Consider the following 10,367-nt stretch of genomic DNA (forward strand, 5'->3'; position numbering starts at 1 on the left):
ATGTCTCCACAACCTGGAGATGCACGCTTGGGGATCATTGGATCTTGACCATGGGGAGGCAAACTAAGGCCTACCTTTTGAACCATGAAGCTCTGCTGGTTAAGGATTTAGTAAAACACTAAAATCAAGTGTAACGGACAAGTGATTAAAAACCTCAAAGCAGAGCTAGGGAGGTGAAAGACAAGCCTTAAAGATCCGGCCCAACTAAAAGAGTGCAAATACAAGGAACTCTTCAAATTTAGTGTCCAGGTGCCACCGATTGGCATTTTCTTTTTGACCACTTTGGTCAAAAAATGCTTTGGGTTCAGCGCTCCCTCAACTTTTGCAAAGAAAGCCTGGACAACTCATCCAGTGAAACCCTTCGTGCTTCTTGCAGAGGCTTTAGCCGTTAAATGAGGGGAATATTGGGTGCCTAACCATTTTAGGATAATCATTATTTTGCTATTACAGGAGGGACCACCAACAGGTGACTGCATTCTGCCAGAAGGTTTCTCCTCCAAGCCCCAGAAATAGTAGCTGACTCCGCAAAAACTCTCAGCAGGGTTTGCAGTGAGTTACAGAACAGATAAATTAATGGGCCCAAGTCAAGCCACGTCCATTAATTTCAGCGGGTTTGCTCTGCACATGGTTAATGTTGCATACTAGCCAGAGATTTTAAAACTCTTTCGGTGTTAAGTCTATAAAATCACCTTGAGACCTATGTAAAAGGCGATTGATAAATGAATTGGTAGCGACAAGCTGCATCCAACATTCGTCCTACTCTGAGTAAACCCACTGAAATTAAAGGATGTGACTAGCTTAAGTGCTTCAGCTTCAGGAATCTGAGTTTAATTTAGTACGAGATACACTCCAATAACCACAAAATAGCAACAAACAGGGATCGCCAAAATGCTTATACAGTGGTGCCCCGCAAGACGAACGCCTCGCAAGACGGAAAACCCGCTAGACGAAAGGGTTTTCTGTTTTGGAGGCGCTTCGCAAAACGAATTTCCCTATGGGCTTGCTTCGCAAGACGAAATGTCTTGCGAGTTCCTGCGGGTTTTTTCCCCTTTTTCCCCCCTTTTCCTAAGCCGCTAAGCCGCTTATCAGCTGATCTGCTAAAAGCCGCTAAACCGCTTATAGTGCTAATCCGCTAAGCTGTCAATGGGCTTGCTTCGCAAGACGAAAAAACCGCTATACGAAGAGCCTCACGGAACGGATTAATTTCGTCTTGCGAGGCACCACTGTATCTCATCTCGACCACAGAGGTCATCTGAAGGAGTGTTGTGGGTCATTCCCCCAAGTCGGCGAGTCTCATTTGACAACGGCAGCTTTCAGTGCCATGGGCCTAGTCCTGTGGAACTCTCTGCCACTGGAGACTCAGCAGGTACCTTCTCTGCCAACTTTTAAGCACCTGCTGAAAATTTTTTCTAATTCTACTAGGACTATGGAGGTAATTAAGAGTGCATCCTTCCACAGTAGTTTGCTGCTGCTCGTTTTTAAGCTTTTTGTGCTTTTACAATACATGTTTTACGTTTTCCTTGCTGTAAACCACTTGGATATGTATATTTATGTATATGGCAGCACACAACTATTCCCACAAATAAATACCGATTAGCCGGTTGCGAAAACCATCAAAGTGATAAAAAGGTTTATTATAGAGGTTCCAAATCTCCCACCCTGCTCCTTTGGGGAGAGACGCCTGCAGAACGAACCAGGGTCCTGAGGTTCAGAAGGCACCTTCAACTCCGTACGGACCGCGCAACCTGCTTCACCATTCTCGAACCGCGGCCGGCTTCACAGCTTGCGGAGCTTCTGTAGGAGCATTGTTCGCAGCTCCTTGTTGGTGACGTTCTCCGCGATGGACTCCAGGAAGTGCCTCTCGTTGGCCTTCCTCAGGGCGCTGCCGAGAGCCTCGTCGGCGTCGTAGAGCATTTCGTACTGCGAGAGGATCTCCAGGGAGAGGAGGAGGAGGGGCTCGCCCGTGCCGTCGTCCGGCAGCATGGCGGCCACGTGGAGGGCGTGGCAGAAGATCTGGACGTAGACGAAGGACAGCTCTCGCGTCACGTTGCTCTTCTCCTGGGCCGGCTGCCACTGATTCCGGGCAATGCCCTTGACCGAACCCAGCAGATCAGACACGGCGAGGCAGTACAGCCGGGCCACATGCCTCCACGCCTCTGCCGGCAGCCAGGTGGAGCCGCTGGCGCCGCAGAGGAACTGGAAGGCCCTCAGGAGAAGAACTGAGAACTGGAGGTGGTAGGCAAACGGGCGGAAGTTCAGCAAGGGCAGGAACTGGACGTACTCCAGTGAATACGGCACGTACAGCACTTCTTGGTCTAGAAGGCTCTGAACCACGCCAACCAGCCTCCGCCACTCGCTGTGGCTGCACCAGGGGAAGACCTGGACCAGGGCCACCAGGAAGCCTTTGCTGAAGAGGTTGACCTCCTCGGGGTTGTCCACATTGACGGTGAGCAGCGCCAGCATCTCCTCCCGCAAGTTGGCAGAGACACAGCAACACTCCATCCAGGCCAGCAGGCCGCTGCCCGCGCCGTAATTTGGGAGCGGACAGGAGGTCCACTCGCCCTCCGGGAGCTTGCAGACCTCAAAAAGCGTGGCCGGGACCTCGTTCTTGAAGTGCTCCCCATAGATGCTCTTCAGGCGGAGGCCGACGGTCCAGTCTAAGGCTGCCACCTTCTTGTGCAACCAAGCCACCGACTGCGCCCACAGCTCAGGCGACAGGGAGTCCTTCTGGGCCAAGAGGGCGTCACAGAGCTGAGCTAGGTTGGTGGCCACCAAGTCCTTGGCTTCCAAGGAGAGGCAGTGCTGGTCTTGCGGCTCGTGCCAGTACTGGGCAAAGCCGTCGAGGAGCTTGCAGAGGCAGAAGAGGAGAGGGAAAGGGTGGCAGCTGTGGAGCCAGCTAGCCTCCTCGGCGGGCAGTGGCACTTTGAGGACTTTGTTGAGGATCTGCAGGCACAGCTCGACGTGAGGGGAGCCCGCCTTCAGAAAAGGGAGGACGAGGGCCTGTGTCACCTCTGCCGGAGAGAGGAGAGGTCTTGCTGCACTCGGCTGCAAGAGATAAACCACGAACTCCAGGAACTGCTCCTTCTCCTTGGGCGACGAGAGGCGGTCCCAGACGGCTTCTTTCAGGCACCCCAGCAGCAGGCTGACGGGCGCTTCCTCCAAGTCCAGAGTCTCCCGGAAGCTCAGAGCCGGGAAGGAACACAGGATCTCTGCCAAGAACTGGTGTGTTCCCAGATTGGCCACGGCTAAGTTGCTCATTTTCTTGATGGTGGCCTCCGGGTTGAGGATGACCAGCCGGGACACGGAAGCCACGGCCTTCTTCAAGCCTTCTCCGGAGGCACTCTGGATGATCTGGTTGAAGGCCACGTTGAGGTCCTCCTGGAACCCCTCCGAGAAAGCCGGAGACACCTTAGAGAGGCCCCGCCTGCCCCAAGCAGCCAAAACGCCCGAAATCACTTTGTTCTTATCGGGCAAGGGGAGGTCCATGTAGCACTCCAGCAGGACCCTCGCCACCGTGGCTTGCTGCTCCTGCTTCCCGGAGGGGTCGGCAGACGCCAACGTCTCCAGCAATTTCGAGACCAGCTCTGGTTCCCGGAACAGGTCTTTGTTCCGAACGAGGCAAGCGACCCAGTCGCCTGTGAACGCCCAGCTTTTCTCCGAAGCGAAAAGGGAGCACACTTCTTGGTGCCTGTCCATCTTTTTCTCGATGACCGCCATGGCCACCGACGGCAGGAGGTCACCACCGGCGCTCTTGCCCCACAGCTCAGGGCTCACTTTCTTCAAGAAGCCTGCGATGAGATCACCGAGCGCCGACATCTCCTGTGCCGCATCTCTCTTGTGGTCTTCCTGCTTGGAGCAGTCCGCTAGCTTCTTCTTGAGAGAGGCCAGGGCCTCCAGGAGCCGGTAGCTCTCGTAGCAGATCTGCTGGGGGTCGTTGAGCAACTCCTGCAGAGCGGGGGACCACTCCTCCAGCAGGGCCCGGAGGAAGCCCACATCGACGGGCAATGCTTCGCCCGGCGGCCTTGCAGCATTCAGCAAGCTGATGCTCCTCTCCGCCTCTTTCACCTGCTCACTTAGTTCCTGCTTGCTGTATCGACCATCGCAGTCGCTGCTCCAGAGTGTTACCACGGAGGAAATCTTCTCCAAATAAGCCTGGACCGGCAGCGAGTCTGCCTCACGCTGCGCCGCGAGCGAGACGGACAGCACGTCTGCCAGGTTGGCGAGAGCGTGGCATTTCATCCTGGCTGGGTTGACGTTCTCCTTGATGAGCTTCAACCCTTCAGTCAAGACCGGGAGGACGCCAGCGGCCACGGAGGAACCTAGCAAAGAAGGGGCGTCGCTCTTGAATCTCTTTGGGGGCTGCCCCACCTCGTCAGGCTCCGAGAGATACTGGTGGGACACCGAGCGGAAGAGGAGCATCAGCCTGTCCTCCTGTCCCTCCTGATGCCTCAGGATTTCCCACCAGACGTCCAAGAAGAATGAGACGTCGGCCGGGGAAGTCTCGTTGGCCACGTACCCCACAAAGGTCTCCAGCTCCTTCCGGCAGACGTGTTCCGGCAACACCAGCAGAAGCTGGGCGAACAGCCGCGGGGCGTTGATAGCCTTGAAGAGCTCAAAGAGGACCGTGTGGTTAATCTCCGGGATCATGTTGCTGGCAGAGAAGAAGACATCTTCCTTCCATCTCTGGTTGGCTGAGACGGAGGGCGACGAGAGGAGGATCTTGGACCAGAGGACCACGGCGGCTTTCCGCTTCCAGGCGCCGGGCTCGGGCGGGTACGATGAATGGGACGTGCAGATCTCTTCCAGGGCGTCGATGATGGGCTTCCCCACTTGGGGCCAGTCGGACTTGGCCAACTCCGACAGCGGTTTGGGGTGGCAGATGCTGGAAGCCAGCAGGAACCCCCCGTGCAACACACTCAGTTCTCCGCAGATGGTCACCGGCCCTGTTTGAGCAAAGACAGGCATACTGAGAAGGCAAAGACCTGCATTTATCCATCCAGCCCTATACGGCCCACTCTGACTGGCAGCAGCACTTTTCGGTCCTGGCAGAGACACACTGGAAGCTGCCTTATATAGGGTCACACCACTGGGTCCAACTCGCTCAGTACTGCCCACACTGATTGGCAGCCGCTCTCCAGGGCTACAGGGAGAGGCGAACTCCCAGCCCTATCTGGAGTTGCTGGAGAATGAACCTGGGACTTTCTACATGCCAGAAAGACGCTCTGCTGCTGAGCCCGAGACCTTCCCACCTACACCACGATCCTTTGAGCTGGAAGCGTGGAGGTTTGAACCCAAGACCCTTCTGTGACAAACAGTGTTAGTCAACAGGACCCCACATGTACCCTCTCGACCGTTTTGATCTGCGGAAATGGCAGTAGTAAAAGTGCCACATAATAGTCATTCTGCACTTGTATGGAATAGATTTTTCAGAGTGGCAGCATCCAGACTCTGGAACTCCCTGCCTCTTGATGTTAGACAGGAGCCTTGGCTGCATTCTTTTCGCCACCTGCCAAAAACTATTTCCATTTAGGCGAGTGTTCTGGGGGTTGGGCATACATTTGAATTTGTTTTAGCTTAGCAGCCAGTTTAAATTATATTTTCAATTTTTTAAGAAACACTTTTTATTTCTACCTATCATTTTAATTACAGATAGGTAGCCGTGTTGGTCTGCCATAGTCAAAACAAAACAAATTCCTTCCAGTAGCACCTTAAAGACCAACTAAGTCAGTTCTTGGTATGAGCTTTCGTGTGCATGCACACTTCTTCAGATACCAATATCATTTTAATGTATATTTTTGATGCGAGGTGAGGTTATCTTTGGTAAACGCCTTATGAGATTTTGCTTACAGTTAAGTGGAAGACAAGTGTTTCACAATAAAATAAAGAAAACAGATAACGCCACTGAGCACACCTGCTGCAGAGTGTGGCAGATTTTATTTTATTTTAAAAGGAACTAAAGGGGGGAAAGGAGCATTTGAGCTCAGGCAGAGTGCCTTCTGAAAGCCAACCGGGTTGTTCTGTCTGCTTTAGAGAAGAAGGAAACTTATCAATGCTTTTGAACACGTGCAAAGTTCTTCTCCCCTCTGAAGGGCACCATCGTTTCTTCAAGAAAGCAGATAGACAAGGAAAGAAGGATGGTAACAGTAATTCTCTTAATAGTCACCATCACCTACTTTGTCATCATCTAGCGGACAATCACAACAACCCTGCAGATAAGGCAAAGTCAGTCTTATAATATTCCAGGGATGGAGTGACTGAGCGAGACAGACACCTGGCTTTGCTTAAGCCTCCAACTGTTTTGGGACTACAACTCCCATCATCCTTAGCTAACAGGACCATTGATCAGGGATGATGGGAATTGTAGTCCCAAAACAGCTGGAGGGCTGAGTTTCATAAAACTGCTTGATGGTTTATACCTGTGTGTGTGTGTGTGTGTGTGTGTGTGTGTGTGTGTGTGTACATACATACAGACACACACCTCAAAACGGTTCACACACAAAAAAAAGAACAATAACATTGTAAGGTTAAAAGCAGCTATTTAAAATATCCAGAAGAGTATTAAAATAGACGATAAGCTTAAAACACACAAAACACACGTCCACTGAATCCACTTCTGGCTGGGCTTCCTTAAAATGTCCCCCCCCCCCAAGCTCTGAAAAGAGGACAGTAGGAGGCCAGTTCAAAAGTGTGCGTGTTGCCCTCGCTAAAAGACTGATTTCTTACAAATGCGCTCCTTGGCAGGAAAAGCCGCTTAAGGAAACCCAAGTCCTACTCAGTGCAGAACCCCCTGAAACGAACTGGGCCCCGTTCATTCCAAGGGGGTCTACTCCGAGTAGCTGGAAGCGAGAGAGGAAAGCCAGCAGCCACCCAACTACCTAGCTCCATGGCTTCGGGGCTGCCTCCTAGCCCGGCTCCGGCAGGCGAGGGGAAGGCGGCATGGCCGAGAGCGGGGCTCCTCCGCCGCCTGCCCGCGCCGGGATCCTCGACGGCGGCAGCAGCGGCTCGGGCGACGGCGCCCTCCGGGGCTCCGCAGTTGGAGACGGCGGCGGCGGCGGCGCCGTCCATTGTGCGCTCAGGGCGCACGGCACAAAGCTTTGGAGAGGGGCGCACGGGCAGGCTCGCCAAATTGCGCCACGCCGCCGCCGCCGCAGCCGCAGCAATACTGTAGTCGCTTTCCAACCGCGCGGGCGCGCTGGATCCCGGCTCCTCCTCCCGGATCTCTCGGTCCCTGGGCGGATCCCTTTGCAGCCAGCGAGACGGGGCTGCGCAAGCAGAAGCGCCGTCGGAACAGCTACCTCTGCAGGCTCCTGCGCAACACTGCACGGCGCAGGGGCCGCCGAGCCATCCTGCTGCCCGCCTACACCGGCTGGTAAAAAAAGCCCCTGAATAGAGGGTTTTTTTTGGGGGGGGGGCTCTTTCTCTTTCTCCTTCCTTACTAGGAGTAGCGAGTGCCGGGGCTCCCCGTTTGCAAAGCGAGCAGGGCGCCGGGGTTTGGAAATATTGGGGCAGGAGACATTCTCCTCCAGCTCTCGAGGTTTCGCACCTGCCATCTTTTAAATCGCCTCCTGGGCTTGGGCAGCGGATAGCTTGAGGGACGCGTCTCTGGGCATGTGCAGAGTGCTTTCGTGCATTTCTGTCTTTATTGGTGGCACTGCAGAAGCGTGCGCAAGCAAATGAAACGCATACGGGATATAAAACGCCCCGCTGTATTTTGGGGTGAGTGGAGATTTAATCCCAGGCTGCCCCGGTCCCGATCCGAAACTCTAAAGTTTCGGATAGCTGGCAACTTTTCCGCTTGTTAAAGGGAAATTCCCTTATTCCGAATAGGATTCCTCGCAACAAAAGGGAAAAGTTGACAGCTATGAAAGGAGTGGGGAGTCTCCAGATGCTGATAGACTACAACGCCCATCATCCCTCACTACTGGCCATTTTAGTTGGGGCTCATGGGAGTTGTAGTGGCATAGCTGGAAGGCCACAGGGTTTCCCCCTCCCGTTGTTCGCCTCTTGTAGTCTAGGACCATCGGCCATGCTGGTTGGGGCTGATGCGAGTCTGAGCCAAACAGCATCCAGACAAGCGTATATCTCTGCAGGCTACCAATTTCTTCCAGGCATTGCAAAAAGAAAAGAAAAAAGGCTCAACAGCTTTTCTGTCCAGATTTTCACTTTTTGAAATATGGCAACAGCTCTGGGAATCTGAAGCGAGGGGGCCTTTTACCGCTCTGGAACTCAGCCACCTTACAGGGGTGCTGTGTTGGAAGATAATTATGGGCAATGCATTTTTAAATCCATGAAAGGTCCTCCCGCAATTCATCACTGCTCTGTAATATTGCTCTGAGCAAAACATACACTGTTATTGTCATCATATTAGAACAACCTCGTTGCTGTGATTTTTAAGTTGTCTTAAACTGTCTTTAATATTGTGTTTTAATTACTGTAACCCTGGGCCGTTAAGAGTGAAGGGCAGGTTGTTAATAATAATAATAATAATAATAATAATAATAATAATAATAATAATAATAATAATAATAAATTAATTATTATTATTATTATTCCATAGAATGTATATCCCACTTGGTTGTAGAAATCCCCAAAGCAGTTTACAAAAAGAATAAGATTACAAGTAAAATAATTAAAACATTCAAAACATTTCGCAACAAACTGAACACACATCAGCATTCCAAATATCTGGCTAGGCTTGTCTAAACAAAAATGTTTTTAGCAAGCGCCGGAAAGAGTACGGTGAATACGCCCGCCTCGTATCAATAGGCGGGGAGTTCCAAAGTGTAAGTGCTGCCACACTAACAGCTTGAGCTCTTACAAATGGCCGTTATGTGGTACCCGTCACAGGGCCAGTTCTGCAGATCGAAACAGCCAAGAGGGCATATACAGTCATACCTCAGGTTGAATACGCTTCGAGTTGAGCGCGTTCGAGTTGTGCTCAGCGGCAACCCGGAAGTAATGGAGCGCTTCCGGGTTTCGCCGCTTGCACATGCGCAGACACTCAAAAATGATGTCATACGCATGCGCAGAAGCGGCGAAAAGCGACGTGCGCGCAGACGTGCCATCGCTAGTTACATTTGCTTCTGGATGCGAACGGGGATCTGGAACGGATCCCGTTAGTATCTAAAGGTACCACTGTACAGTGGTACCTCAGGTTACATATGCTTCAGATTACAGACTCCGCTAACCCAGAAATAGTGCTTCAGGTTAAGAACTTTGCTTCAGGATGAGAACAGAAATCGGGCTCCGGCGGCGCAGTGGCAGCAGGAGGCACCATTAGCTAAAGTGGTGCTTCAGGTTAAGAACAGTTTCAGGTTAAGAACAGACCTCCAGAACGAATTAAGTACTTAACCCGAGGTACCGCTGTATGGGGTAAGGTGATGCTCACCTTAATACTAATTAATAATAATAATAATAATAACAGTAACAACAACAACAATAATAGGCCCCTTTTCCTGCCCTCTGTTTGGAACACCAGGGACAGTCCTTTCAAGCATGACTCGCTCCTGATCTCGAGAAAGGCCCTGTGCACAGGTCAGAAGGAAGGCGCACTCATGACAACATGTCACAGGCTGAGCTTGAGAAAGCCACTGGCCTGGTCTCGCAAGTGAAAGGGTCCGTCTCCGTCATGGATCTGCTGCACAAGAGGGCTGCCCCCTGCCTGGCCAGCCACGACCTAAAATCCAAAGCGACAAGGGAGGCAGGGAGCGACCACCGAGACCTTTCGGAGGAGGAAGCCGCTGAGGAGGTCCACATCACCAGGGTGGAGGAGCTGGAAAAGAAGGACAGCAGATGACTGCGGAGAGGGCTGCGCGGGACCCGGCTTCCAGGTCGCTTCAGCCATCTTCTGCCCCGACGTTCTCTGGCAGTTAAGGCAATAAAGGGCCCCTTGAGAAGCTCTCCAGCGTCACCTTGCAGTATTTTGTCGTTTCAAATTGGGCGCGGTGCACCAGGCTTAGTTTTGTGGTACAGCCCTGCTAGGGTTGGAGGACTGTACCGCCGTGGGGGTGGTGGCCTAAAAAGGAGACCAAACCTGCTCCTTAAACCTTTTCCTGACGTGTTTAAGCAGCTTAGGGAGCAGCCTTCTATAGGTCAGACACTTTCTCCATCAAGGCCACTGCTGCCTGCTCTGACTGGCAGCTGCTGCCCATATTTCAGGCAGCTCTTTCCTCATCACCTGCCACTAACTAATCCCTGTAACCTGGAGGTGCTGAGGATCAAATTGTGGGAGCTTCTGCATGCGAGGCAGGGGCTCTGACATTTGTTTGCCGGCAACGGTCTGCTAGAATTTCTAGGTGCAGAGAATTTAGTAAAAATGCGGCACTTAAAAACATACACGCACATTTTGCAAGATAGAGTGGTACGGT

At 52.3% G+C, this 10,367-nt stretch overlaps 1 protein-coding gene and 1 long non-coding RNA gene across 2 annotated transcripts; one reads left to right on the forward strand and one right to left on the reverse strand.

Annotated features, from left to right (window-relative positions):
• Positions 1-1,615: 1,615 nt before the first annotated feature.
• On the reverse strand, positions 1,616-7,080 carry GEMIN4 (gem nuclear organelle associated protein 4). Its single transcript, XM_081844065.1, has 2 exons — positions 6,876-7,080; positions 1,616-4,943 (listed from the first exon to the last, which is right to left on the reverse strand). Exons 1-2 carry the CDS (start codon positions 7,063-7,065, stop codon positions 1,777-1,779), a joined length of 3,357 nt encoding a protein of 1,118 aa, XP_081700191.1. The 5' UTR covers positions 7,066-7,080; the 3' UTR covers positions 1,616-1,776.
• A 68-nt stretch (positions 7,081-7,148) lies between these two features.
• LOC309331795 lies at positions 7,149-9,900 on the forward strand. Its single transcript, XR_014151960.1, has 2 exons — positions 7,149-7,369; positions 9,479-9,900. It is a non-coding gene; the product is annotated as an uncharacterized lncRNA (long non-coding RNA).
• Positions 9,901-10,367: the final 467 nt, after the last annotated feature.

The sequence above is a fragment of the Podarcis erhardii genome (genome assembly GCF_964252035.2).
Source record: "Podarcis erhardii genome assembly, chromosome: 16".
In the NCBI taxonomy this organism is placed as follows: domain Eukaryota; kingdom Metazoa; phylum Chordata; class Lepidosauria; order Squamata; family Lacertidae; genus Podarcis; species Podarcis erhardii.

Coding starts and splice junctions, on each gene's coding strand:
- GEMIN4 (XM_081844065.1), bottom strand. CDS start 7,065: ATGGACGGCGCCGCCGCCGCCGCCGTCTCCAACTGCGGAGCCCCGGAG. Junction 4,944..6,875: donor CCCCGAAGCCATGGAGCTAG/GTAGTTGGGTGG, acceptor TTGCTCAAACAG/GGCCGGTGACCATCTGCGGA.